This window comes from Elephantulus edwardii, unplaced genomic scaffold (assembly GCF_000299155.1).
Source record: "Elephantulus edwardii isolate Elephantulus edwardi_28Jun2011 unplaced genomic scaffold, EleEdw1.0 scaffold00278, whole genome shotgun sequence".
Classification (NCBI taxonomy): Eukaryota; Metazoa; Chordata; class Mammalia; order Macroscelidea; family Macroscelididae; genus Elephantulus; species Elephantulus edwardii.
The window spans coordinates 672,705-686,405 of record NW_006400028.1 but is presented as its reverse complement, the minus strand read 5'-3'; the positions used below and the strand labels follow the sequence as shown (position 1 = coordinate 686,405).

At 41.3% G+C, this 13,701-nt stretch overlaps 1 protein-coding gene and 1 pseudogene across 1 annotated transcript in view; both read left to right on the top strand.

Annotated features, from left to right (window-relative positions):
- SLC4A8 (solute carrier family 4, sodium bicarbonate cotransporter, member 8) overlaps nt 1-13,701 on the top strand; it is a 116,767-nt gene that overhangs the window by 58,658 nt on the left and 44,408 nt on the right. The window contains exons 6-10 of the mRNA XM_006900214.1: nt 604-792; nt 6,400-6,491; nt 7,496-7,653; nt 8,724-8,811; nt 9,781-9,927. Coding sequence (XP_006900276.1) covers nt 604-792; nt 6,400-6,491; nt 7,496-7,653; nt 8,724-8,811; nt 9,781-9,927 — 674 coding nt within the window. The remainder of the gene's footprint in view (nt 1-603; nt 793-6,399; nt 6,492-7,495; nt 7,654-8,723; nt 8,812-9,780; nt 9,928-13,701) is intronic.
- On the top strand, nt 12,154-13,433 carry LOC102853563 (annotated as a pseudogene).

Here is a 13,701-nt window from a genome sequence, read left to right as displayed (position 1 = left end):
TTCCCATCGCGATATGTTTTTTGATTTCCTGGCTGCTGGTGCCAAGAGTGTTGACTGTGGAGCCGAGCAAACTGAACCTGCGAACAATCTCAATCTCTTCGCCATCCATCATGATGCTACCGATTGGTCCAGTGGTGAGAATCTTTGTCTTCTTGACATTGAGCCTCAGTCCATACTGAAGGCTACAGTCCTTGACCCTCTGCAGCAAATGCATGAGGTCCTCCTCAGTTTCATATATTGCTTGTCTGTCTATGTCTAGAATTAATATTTATTATTATTATTATAGGGCCACTTTGAGTCGCAGATGACTCGACGGCACATAACAACAACAACAACATTATTTTTATTGGGATTACACAATATATGTAAAGTTCCTCGTATTGTTACTGGTGTAATAGTTTCTATTTTATCACTTCTACAGTAATAACTTATTATCTAATAAAGAATATAACTTCTCACAGATGATATCATTACATAGCTCTTTTATACACAGAAGTGGGAATTGTACTACTTCGAAGACCCTGGTGGAAATGCTTGTTCCCACTCCGTGACTTGGTTCATTGACCCTCAATCTGAGTTTTCATGTCAGCACTGCTTTTACAGACCTGATCCTGGACCAGCAAGAACTGTCCAGTGAGCTGAATGACAGCATGAGGATTAAAGTACGGGAAGCCCTTCTCAAAAAGCATCATCATCAGAATGAAAAAAAGAGAAACAATCTCATTCCCATTGTTCGCTCCTTTGCAGAGGTTGGCAAGAAGCAGTCTGATCCACATTCAATGGATAAAAATGGTAAGATTTATAGGAATAAATTTTTCTCTTTCTTTATAAATATTTGAGAACCAGTTGGAGATAATATGTTACTAGGGGATAGGGGCTATATTTGTCCAATATACTTTCATGCCAATTTGAATAGTTAGTACTTTTTGATGGCTGGGATGGTAACTGGTTCTCAGTTGGGGCATGAGGGATACATATCCAGTGGACATAAGATGAAGAACTTAAGCTACAAGGTAACCTCAAAACTGACACGACTTATGGGAAATTTCCACACTATGGCTAGAAAAGTTCAGCTGAAATTCTTTTGAATCATAAGAGACAAAATATTATAGTGTAGGTCTTAAGTTAGACTTCTAGTTTTGAGATCCTGGTTTTACCGCATGCAAAATGTATAATTTCAGGCAGCCTCATATGCTTTTTTTTTAAGTTTGCCTGTTTATGACTCCATTTTTAGTTGGAAAAGTGGGGATAATAAATATAACCTGCCCCGTTGTTGCCACTTGCTGTAAGTGAAGAGAACTTGAAACACTCGTTACACTCTTCCATATGGATTACTTCTCAAGAAAACAACAATCTTTACTACTGGACCAATGAGCAACCCCATAGTAGATGGGAAAAGAGTGAAGTTGTCAATAATTTCATCTTGCTTGTGCAAATCAAAACAACTATGAAATATCATTTCACTCTAGCAACAATAGCAAAGTTCAACATGGCAGCAAACAACAAATGTTGGCAAGATTTTGGAGAGATTGGAACTCTTATTCACTACTGGTGGGAATGTAAAATGGTACAACCACTAGGAAAGGTGGTCTGATGCTTTCTCAAAAAGTTGGAAATACATTTGACCCCCAATTCCACTACTGTGAATATACCCTAAAGAAACCAGAGCCAAAAGTCAAACAAATGTATGTGTAGTGTACCCTTGTTTATTGCTGCATAATTTTTTTTTACTTTTTAAAAAATTTTATTTTATTAATTTTAATGAACATTTATAGAGATTTTGGATTTCCATTCATTCATTGTTGCACTTTTCTCCCTGCCCACCCCTCCCCTCCAGTTTGCTCTTCTCTTTGAAAAGAAAAAATTCCTTTCTTGGTATACAATCTCCCTGTCCCCCTCGCCCCACCCCCCACAGACTACTTTTTATGAGCCTGAGCCATCTCCACCTATGTTTCTTGGAGTGTAGTGACTAGAACCATGAATGCCCTTCCTGTAGCTGACACATCTGAGTGCTAAGCACATTGCTGCCTCTGCACTGAGTCTTTGATGGGAACAATGATAAATTTCTGCCCCAAGGCAGAGTCCCGGATTGGTGCAAACTGTCAATTCTAGCACCTGCTAAAGTCAAGTTATTATTATTTACCTGGAGTCTAGTGCACCTCATAGTAACTCTGTGAACAAGGAATCAGAACACTGCCGTATCCTGTGCCAGTCTCACCATCTCCAACATGCTTGAGTCCATTGTCAATGTCAATTGAGTCAATGTGTCAATCCTTGCTGAGGGTTTCTTCTCTTATGCTAACCTTCCACCTTTCTAAGCATGATGTTCTTCACCAAGGTCTGGCCCTTCCTGACAAGATGCTTAAAGTATGTGAGACAAAGTTTTACCATTCTTGCCTCTAAGGAGCACCCTTGTTGCACTTTCTCCAAGGCAGACCTATTTTGTTCTCTTGGCAGTCCATGGGATATTTCATACTCTTCTCCAACACCACAACTCAAAGGCACAGATTCTTCTGTAATCCTTATTCATTATCCAACTTTCAGACGTATCAAGACAACGGCTTGGATCAGGTGTACCTTGGACTCTAAACTTACATCAATGCCCTTTCGTACTCTGGAGAGATACCAAAGAGTAGATTTTCCTAATGTGACTCATCTTTTGATTTCTTGATTGATAGTATCAAGGGAGGGAGCTCTGGTAGCCCAGTTGCAAGAAGCTGCGCTGCAATCCTGAAAGCATGCAGTTCAAGGCCACCAGCTGTTCCGCAGGAGAAGGATGGTCAGTCTGGTCCTATGCGATATACTATGATGTACTGCCTCTGAAAACCTGCTAGAGGGTCAGTTATGGATCAGTTCTGACTCAATGGTACACAATAACAACCACCACAGTGGTAAGAGTGTTAATTGTGGACCCAAGCAAGGTTAAATCATTGCCAAGTTAAATCTTTTCTCCATCTGATGTTACCTGTTGGCCTAGCAGTGAAAATTTTATTTTCTTGATATTGAAAGCTTTAGGCTTTGACCTTCTGCAAAAAGCTTTTAAAGTCCTCACTTCCAATGAGCAAGGTTGTTAATGAATCTTCTTATGATTCTGATGCCATGTGTTTTTTCCCCTTTAAGTCTAACTTCTTGAATGATTTATTCAGATAGATATTGAATAAGCATGAAGAAAGGATATAGCCCTGACATACACCTGTCTTAATTTTAAACCACACAGTATTCCTTGATCCGTTTGCATGATAGCTTCTTGGTTTAGGCATGAAGAGAATTAAGTCTTCTGGGACTCCCATTCTTCTCAATATAGCCATAGTTTGTTGTGACCCACATTTCAAATGCCTTTGCATAGTCAATAAAACACAAATAGATATTCTTCTGGTATTCTCTGCTTTCATATTGCTGCATTATTGACAATAACAAAGAAATGGAAGCAACCCAACTGCCCATGACAAAGGAATGCATAGAAAAACTATGGTATATTTACACAATGGAATATTATGCAGCATTGAAAAATAATGAACTCATAAAATATTAAGCCTTGAGAACATTATATTTAAGTGAAATATCTCAATCACAAAAGGAAAAATACTGCATAATACTGCTATTATAAAACATGGACAGGCTTGGGGGTTTGGGAGGGAAGGGGAAGAGTGCATAGATAATGAACACTGCATTAGAACACAGAGGAATAACTATCTGAAAGGAATGTATGATTATGTATTATATATATGAGAACAATCAGGAACAAGGGGTCTATTTAAGGGTGGTCTGGAGGAGGTGGGGAGAAAATGTGTAACAATGAATTAAAAAAAGAAAAAAAAACCCTCAAACTCCAATTTCATCTTGCTTGGATCCATAATCAATGCCCATCATAACAACCGTCATTGGGAAAATCTACTGTCAAGGACCTCTAGAGTACTAAAGACTAACCATGCGAATTTAAAGACTAAGGTGTGCCTGGCCTAAGCCATGATCTTTTCAGTTACTTTCTGTGTACATGAAAAGTGGACAATGAATAAGGCTGACAGGAAAAGATTCAATGACTTTGAATTATGATGTTGGTAATGAGAACAGAATATCCTATGAACTGCCAGAAGAACAAATAAATTCATATAGGAAGAGGGGTGAAACTTCATCTCATATACTTTTTGTGTGTTATCAGGAGAGGCTGGTACTTGGAAAAAGACATCGTTCAGGAAAAGGTTAAAGGTCAGAGAAAGACAGAAGGACCCTCAAGGATATGGATTGACACTGTACAATGGGCTTGATTATATCAGTGATGATGAGGATAAGGCAAGGTTCAGATCTGCTGTTTGTAGTATCTCTGTGAGTTAATACTTGACTCAGTGACACCTAACAATAACAGCTACCCCATTATTGTGAGGCTTCAATATAAAGTTTTTAGTGTGGAAGTATGTGATGAATTTCCGCTTCTGATTAATTACCTTTTCTCTAGTTTAGTTAGGCACATTGAATCTAGTGTACAATATTTAGGGCCTAATCTAAATGTAATTTGAATAGTTTTTTAAAAAAATTTTATTTTATTATTATTTTTTGTGTGTACCGTCAAATTGGATCTGACTGGTACAGGAGGAGATTGCTCCTCTTTCTGCAGCAGAGCACCTAGTAGATTTGAACCTCGAACCTCTGGGATTGTAGTGCAGCGTGCAGCTTCTTGCCACTAGGCCACCAGAGCTCCCTGAATAGGTTTTTTATGAGGATGTCTGGTATGCTTTTCTGGCTAATACTGCCTTAATAGAAAAAAAGAGACATGAATGTATTTAGGAATGTTGTTGTTGCTATGTGCCGTTGAATCGCTTGTGACTCATAGTGACCCTATGTCCCACAGCCCTAAACTCTGCTCTGTCCGGTGCCAATCTCACTATCTCCGACACACCCATCCCGATTATCCCAGTCACTGAATCAATCCACCTTCTAGAGGGCCTTCCCCTCCTGTGCCTGCCCTTCACCCTCCCAAGCATGGTGTCCTTCTCCAAGAACCAGTCTCTCCTTACAACATGACCAAAGTATGTCAGACAAAGCCTCAGAATCCTTGCAGTCCAGTTTAACCCTCTCCAGGATGAATCTGTTTTCTTAGCAGTCCATGGTACCCTCAATACTCCAACACCAAAGCTCAAAGGCATCAGTTCTCCTTCTATCCTCCTTGGTCATTGTCCAACATCTCTATAACAAGTGATTGCAAAGGCCATGGCCTGTATCAGATGCACCTTAGTCTCCAGAGGGACACCATTGCTCTTCAGTACTTTGGAGAGGTCCCTCACAGCAGACTTTTCCATCGCAATATGTCTTTTAATTTCCTGGCTGCTGGTTCCAAGAGTGTGACTATGGACCAAGTATACTAAAGCTGTAAACAATCTCAATCTCTTCACCATCCATCCTGATGCTGCCAGTCAGTCCAGTGGTGAGAATCTTTGTCTTCTTGACATTGAACCTCAATCCGTATTGAAGGCTGCAGTCCTTGACCCTCTGCAGCAAGCGCTTCAGGTCCTCCTCAGTTTCAGCAAGCAAGGTTATGTCTTCTGCATGACGTAGATTGTTGACAGATCTTCACCGCATTTCTCCTCATAGAGCTCAGCCTCCTGGATAATCTGTTCTGCATACAGGTTGAAAATGTATGGAGACAGGCCATATCCCTGGCGTACACCCTTCCCAATTTTGAACCATGCAGTGTTTCCTTGCTCTGTTCTGATGACTGCCTCTAGGTCCAAGTACAGGTTTCACATTAGCATGATCAAGTGTTCTGGTATTCCCACTCTTCTCGGAGTCCTGCAGTTTGTTATGATCTATACAGTCAAACACCTTTGCATAATTAATGAAACACAGATAGACATTCCTCTGGTATTCCCTGCTTTCAGTCAAGATCCATTTAACATCAGCTACAATATCCCTAGTACCACGACTCCTTCTAAACCCAGCCTGGACTTCTGGCAGTTCTCTGCTGATGTGCATTTCCAGTCATTGTTGGATAATCTTCAGTGGAATCTTGCTTGCATGTGAAATAAATGATATTGTTCTATAGTTTCCACACTCTGTTGGGTCACTCTTCTTTGGAATGGGAACAAATATAGATCTCTTCCAGGCTGTTGGCAAAGTGGTTGTTCTTCAGATTTCTTGGCACAACTTGATGAGCACATCCAGGGCAGCATCTGTTAGGTGAAATATATCAATTGGTATACCATCTATTCCTGGGGCCTTATTGTTTGCTATTTTCTAAATAATGAGACACAGGCAAGTGGATGTGGGTCCTGGCTATATAGTCATCTCAACTTCTTTCAAACCTTCTACAAAATAGTGATATCCAACTAATGGATGGAGAGTAGGGATGAACCATAAGGAGAAAAAGCCAGAGACTCAATATTCCATTTCATTTTCTCCAAATAGGTCAAACAGTGTCTCCTCAGTCTGTCCCAGCTACAAATCTTGAAATAAAAAATGGAGTGAATTGTGAACACAGTCCTGTGGATTTAAGCAAGGTGAGCAGAGGCATGGGAATTGGGTGATGGCCTAGTGGTAATGAATTTCACTGCCGAGTCAAAGACACACGGTTCAAATCCATCAGATGCTCTATGGGAGAAATATGGAATCTCCTCTTTGTAATTTACTGCCTCTGAAAACCCACTGTAGAGGTTGGGGGAGGGGTTGGCTATGAGTCGGTTCCAACTCAACAGTACACAACAGCAACAATTACTAGAAACTGGCTAATCTTTGGCATTTCAAGATTTTTTTCTCTAAGACCAGGAAACCTGTCGACTCATGTCTTCTCCCTTTTACCTCAACTTAATAGTTTTCCTCTAGATTCCACATGGAGAATATTCTTCGAAGCAGACCTCTTAAATTTTATGTTGTTTTCTTGATCCCTGTTCTCCAGCTACTGCTAAAATTCCCCCATGATTGAAACTTTTTGGGGCCTATGACTTTGACATTGAGGCTTTCCACAGAAGCAGTGTCTCACTGTAGTTAGTTGGTTCTAGCCTTGGTCTTCCTGTCTCTAGTTCTCCTTGTTTTGATTTTTCCAGGATACTGTCTTTTCTAAAACACAAATAGTGTTTTAGAACACTGTCATATCTCATAAGGCCTCCCATTTTATTTAGAAAAAATTCAAACCTCAATGAAGCATTTAAATAGCTGAAAATGCAAAGATTTTGACTCAGAGCTTCAGAAGCATTTTTCTTGGAGGAAGGACGGTGCAGTGCACCTAGATTTAAATCCTTACTCTCTTGCTGAAAAATTGTGTGGTCATAGACAAGTCAGCTTCTTTTTTTTTTTAGATCTCAGTTGTTTCACTTGGTTTTTTTCCCCCTAATGATAAGAAGATCTAAGATCTATCTTGCCTATCTTATAGGGTTATTGTAAAGATATTGAGATAATATGAGAAAACATTTGATAAACTGAAATGCTCTTATGAATATGAAGGGTGAGGAGGATGATTAACGTTTGAGGTGACAATTATCTAGTCAGGTTTACTTTGGACTTTCAGGTGGACCTTCATTTCATGAAAAAAATTCCCACTGGTGCCGAGGCCTCAAATGTCCTGGTTGGAGAAGTAGATACTCTGGATCGGCCTATCATTGCCTTTGTGAGGTTGTCTCCAGCTGTTCTTCTCTCAGGCCTGACCGAAGTGCCAATCCCAACAAGGTAAAGCAGACAGCCCGACTTAGTACATTCTAATTAAATTCCATATTTATTTGAGCTCTGGTGGGAGAAATTAGCTTAATGCCAAAGTTTGGGATTGATTAATTTTTTTTCCCTTTGGGATTGATTAATTTTGAGAATGTTGTATAAATGCTGAAAATTGCTTTGGATTAACCATCATGCAGAAGAATTTTAAAATCCTAAGGCGATAACCTTGGAAGCAGAGAAGTGAGGAGTATTAGAAGGACCTAGCTAAAGCTAGATTTGCTGGATGACAGACCTAAGTAATGCTCTTCCAGTTTTATAGAGCCATATCCTGGGATGCTGTTTCTGAACAAAGGCTTTGATATCTCTCTCTCTTTCCATAATTTTGGCAGAATTTTTATGGTTTGCAGATAGGCCCTCTGATACCCTTAGTTTTTTTAAAGGCTATTCCTATTCTCTGGTGATGCAGATGATTCAGAGCCCCATTAATTATTGAGTATTCGAATGTCCAGAACACAATTGAAACTCCTCTATGGGACTTAATAATTTCAGTTTCTTTATCCTCTCTTCTCCCCATTATTTTCTTGTTAGAGCAATGAATGGGATTCAGATAAGCTTGAATTTGCACTACAATAAAAATGTCATGTTTTGAGAAAACTGTTCTTTCTATAGCAAGGAATTGTGTCTATTGGAAACTCTTAGAAATATAACCAAGTTATTCAGTGTAGTCCATACCAATAGTTGAACTGTTAGGTCAAGGCAACTCCTACTGTTCATTAGTCGTTATATTGTTTATTGTTGTTAAATCAGAACCAACTCATAACTGACCCCCCAGTGCCCTTTCAGAGACTGTAAATTACATGGGAGGAGATTGCCCATCTTTCTTCCGAGAAGCACTTGGTGGATTAGAACCATTTGCCTTTGTGTTGGTAGCATAATTCCTTACCATCAAGCCTCCAGAGCCTCCATTTCTTGAAGTTCAGTGATAATTTCTGTTTGATAGGAGAGAGAAACATTCTACTGTTTAAAAAGGAGCAACGAGCCACTTTAAGTTCACTGGCATAATTTTTGCTTCTATGTGTTTCCAGGTTTTTGTTTATTTTGTTGGGTCCTGTAGGGAAAGGCCAGCAGTACCATGAGATTGGAAGATCTATGGCCACCATCATGACAGATGAGGTATGCTTCACTCCTGCTTTTCAGTCATTCTTTCTGTAAATGTTTGTTGAGTGTTTACTCTGTCTCAGGCCCTTTGCTACATATTAGTAATTGCAGTGACTGCTGGAAAGTAGTGTAGGGGCATGTTCTTAGAGCCTATTGTAGAAGGGGTTGGGACCAAACCCTTTGGGATACTTTTCTTCCTGTGTCAGCTCTTTCTGTTAAGTAAACAATAAAGAAGAGAAATTATTTTCTGGCAATTTATTCTTGCCAATAAGAATATGTAGACTACATTAAGGCTGATTTAATTTCCTAAAGAAGATAATTAAATGCATCCAAGCTATTTATGAGGGAAAAAACCTCACTCCTGCTTTACATAAATGAGACCAATTATATAAGAACCAGATATATGACATTATAATGTGAATGTCCTGACATGTCCACACTACAGTGTCTAGACATTTTGACAGTGCATTGTGCTGAATCCACAGTGCATATCCTGGTGAGAACTGTCATGTTAATTTGAATTAAAAGTAAGACTTTTAATACATACATCTCAGAAAGCATAGGGAGATGAAGGCTGTGTTTTATAAACTGCCTTTGATTGAGAGACTTCTCACACAGCCAGTTATCATTAGTCATTCCATAAATTTTTCCAGCCAGTATGCTCAGAAAATTTTGCATGTGTCTTAACTTTTGTTGCATTCATTCCATTCATTAAGGAAATAATATAGCTGTGCAGCTTTGGAGTCACGTCTTATCTCCCCTTATGCAAAGAGACATGTATTTACTTATTTTTTACTTATAAATAAAAAAAATCCTTTATCCATTTATCCTTGTACTTTTCTAAGTCATCAGTTTTATGCATCTCAATTCCTGTGATCAGAGATAAAACTTAAGAGATTGTATCCATCCTTTACCATGTCATCTGATGATTGTTTTAAGTAAAGTTATTGTGAACTTGCCTGAAGGTTTTTTCCTTCTCTGTAGATTTTTCATGATGTGGCATATAAGGCAAAAGAGAGAGATGACCTCCTGGCAGGGATTGATGAGTTCCTGGACCAGGTGACGGTACTCCCTCCAGGGGAGTGGGATCCTTCTATTAGAATCGAGCCACCCAAAAATGTCCCTTCCCAGGTAATGTGTGCACATCAGCCAATAGTCATTGTCATTGTTTATCAAGTGTATCTCACGAGATGAGAAAAGACCATGCGTATGTACGCTGACCAAATAAGAGACACAACCTTCTGCTGGGATACCTAGCATGTTAGAACAATAAGAAAAAGTAAATATTCAGTAACATAGATGGCCCAGGTGTGATTAGGCTAGTCACTTCATTACTAATTAGTCTGGGGATGAATTTCTTAAGCCAAGTTCTGAAGAATTCATGTGAAATGGCAAGGGGTGGATGGAGGGGAGGAATTTTTGGGGCAAATGAGAAAATTTGGGGAGTATGTCATATATGAAGCCACCAGATGGTATAAGGACATCAGAGTTCCCGTTCCACTCCCCATACTTGTTTTTAACATATTAAATTTGAGAAGGAAATTCCTACTATGGAGTAGACACCAGGCCAGATATTTTACATTTGCTAATTTAATCTTCACAGCAACATTCTAACTAGGTATGCATTGTCCTGTTTTTACAAATGAGCATTAAAATTTGAAGAGAAGAAACCTGAAAAATTTATCTTTGAAGGCAAAGTTTTTATGTAAAAGCAATACTATGCAGATGGAAATTTGAAACTTAAAGTTTAGGTCATATCTTATCCCAAATAAAGCAAAATGAGAGTTGTCATTGTTGTTGTAGGGGCTGTTGAGTACAACTCATAGCAACCCTATGAACAGTCAGCCTGAGACGTGCTCTATCCTGTGCCACCCTCATGATTCTTACCACACTAGAGTCTGTTACTGAAATCACAGTGTCATTCCATCTCGTTAGAGGTCTTCCTCTCCATTGATGACTCTCCATCTTTCCAAGCAAGACATCCCTTTCCAAATTATAGCCTTCCCCAGCTACATGTCCAAAGTAAGAAAGATGAAGCTTCATCATCCTTGCCTCCAGAGAGTACTCTGGCAATACCTTTCCCAAGAGATACCTGTTTTACTTTTGGCAGTCCATGGGATATTCAGTACTCTTCTCCAGCACACCACAATTCAAAGACATTAATTCTTCTTCTGTCATCCTTATTCATTGTCCATCTTTCTGATACATAGCAGGTAATTGAGAAGATCTGTATCTAGTGCACCTTAGTGTTCAAATGGACATCATTGCTCTTCAGTATTTTGGAAAAGTCCCTGACAGCAGACTTGCCCAATGCAATACATCTCCTATTTCCTGACTGATGGTACAAGGAAATGAAGTAAATAAAGCAAAATGAAGATTAAGTACTAATAAAAAAACCATGTATATGAAAAAGTATTCATAAATAATATTTAGTAACTATTTATGAATGCAAAGGTGTATTAATATTTGGTGACAGATACAGAAGTTGGAAAGGAAGCAAAAGATCTGATAGTTGGACAATATGGTTTAGATTATAAAGATCGAGATTATATGATAGAATGTTGTACAGTCAGTGATTTATTCATGGAAAATGCCTTTTTTTTGAAAATACAAATGGCAGTTAAAAATATGGATCTCACCTGATGGAAAACATAGGTATCTGTGGAAAAGTCAGTAGAGAAGCTCAGTATGAGCAGTAAAAACAAAGTACAGAGCTAAATGTGGAACAGACCATGACTTAATCGTACTCATTTGTAAGTCCAAATTGAAGCTAACGAAAATGAAAACAAGTCCACAAGGAACAAAATACACATTTGAGTCTATATCACTTGAACTTAAAAACCGTCTCAGAAATAAATTTGATGTAGTGAACACTAATGGCTGAAAACCAGACAAGTTGTGGAATAATGAGAATGTTAACATTAATATCCATGAAGAAAACAAAAAGTCATGAAAAAAAAGGAGAGACAAAAATTCTGAAACTTGCTTTTCAATATAAAAACTTATTACTATTCAGCTGGAACCAAGTCACAGCTGACCATCCAGCAGGTTTTCAGAGGTGTGTGTACATGAGAGGCAATTGCTCATCTTTCTCCTGCACAGTTGCTTATGGATTAGAGCCACCAGAAAGGAGCCGCCTTTTAGGTTAGTAGCACAGTGCCCTGTGGACTAAAGCACCAGGGCACTTCAACACTGAAAAACTAAAGTGAAGGGGAGAAAAGATGAAATAAAAGAGCTGAATAGAAAATTGCAGGTCCTGCGTCCTGGTTCCCACCGCTGCCTCGCATCCATTCCAGGAGGGTCCTTTCGGACGCTGCCGCTCAGAGCCGAGCCTTGTTTCCCAGGGATTGACGACAACACAAGCTCACTCGGGGCCAGTGGGAGGACCGCATCCAGGTGTAGCACGCCAAGCACCACGGGATGCTCAGAGACAGCGCCATGCTGGAGTACCTGAAGATGGTGCAGGACCTAGAGATGCATGGCATCAACTATTTCGAGATAAAGAACAAGAAAGGCACAGACCTTTGGCTCGGAGTGGACGCCCTTGGGCTGAACATTTACGAGAAAGAAGACAAGTTGACCCCAAAAATCGGCTTTCCTTGGAGTGAAATCAGAAACATCTCTTTCAACGACAAGAAGTTTGTCCTTAAGCACATTGACAAGAAGGCCCCGGACTTCGTGTTCTATGCCCCTCGCCTGAGGATCAACAAGCACATCCTGCAGCTGTGCATGGGCAACCACGAGCTGTACATCGGCCGTCGCAAGCCCAACACCATCGAGGTGCAGCAGATGAAGGCCCAGGCCCGCAAGGAGAAGCACCAGAAGCAGCTGGAGCGCCAACAGCTGGAAACAGAGAAGAAGAGGAGGGAGACAGTGGAGAGAGAGAAGGAGCAGATGATGCGGGAGAAGGAGGAGCTGATGCAGAGGCTGCAGGACTACGAGCAGAAGACCAAGAAGGCCGAGAAAGAACTCTCCGACCAGATCCAGAGGGTCCTGCAGCTGGAGGAGGAGAGGAAGCGGGCCCAGGATGAGGCGGAGCGCCTGGAGGCCGACCGTGTGGCCGTGGCCGCACTGCGGGCCAAGGAGGAGCTGGAGCGCCAGGCGGTGGATCAGATAAAGAGCCAGGAGCAGCTGGCTGCAGAGCTGGCCGAGTACACAGCCAAGATCGCCTTTCTGGAAGAGGCCCGGCGGCGCAAGGAGGACAAAGTGGAAGAGTGGCAGCACCGGGCCAAAGAGGCCCAGGATGACCTGGTGAAGACCAAGGAGGAACTGCACCTGGTGATGACGGCGCCCCCGCCGCCGCCCCCGGTGTACGAGCCAGTGAACTTCCACGTCCAGGAGAATATGCAGGAGGAGGGCAGCGAGTACACGGGCTACAGCGCCGAGCTGTCCAGTGAGGGCATCATGGATGACCGCAATGAGGAGAAGCGCATCACGGAGGCCGAGAAGAACGAGCGCGTGCAGCGGCAGCTGAGGACCCTGACCAACGAGCTGTCCCAGGCCCCGGACGAGAACAAGAGGACCCACAACGACATCATCCACAATGAGAACATGCGGCAGGGGCGTGACAAGTACAAGACCCTGTGGTAGATCCGGCAGGGCAACACCAGAGGATCAACGAGTTAGAGGCCATGTAGGCGCGGCCGAGGCAGGACTGTCCCCTGAGCGCGTGCTCCTGGAATATGCCTGCTAGCACCCCTCATCATATTCCAGTTTTCTTTCCAGCGCGAGTAGTTCACTTCAGTGGGAGCGTCTGGGGGCCGGAGGGCTTCTGGGCTGTTACCCAATTGTATCATAGTGCCAAACAGGTGTTCTGTTAGGATCACACGGCCACTTCCTGTTTTGTGCTTGGAGCAGGACTGATTGGAGTTTAGGGAACGATGCCTAGAAAAGTCGGGAGAGGAG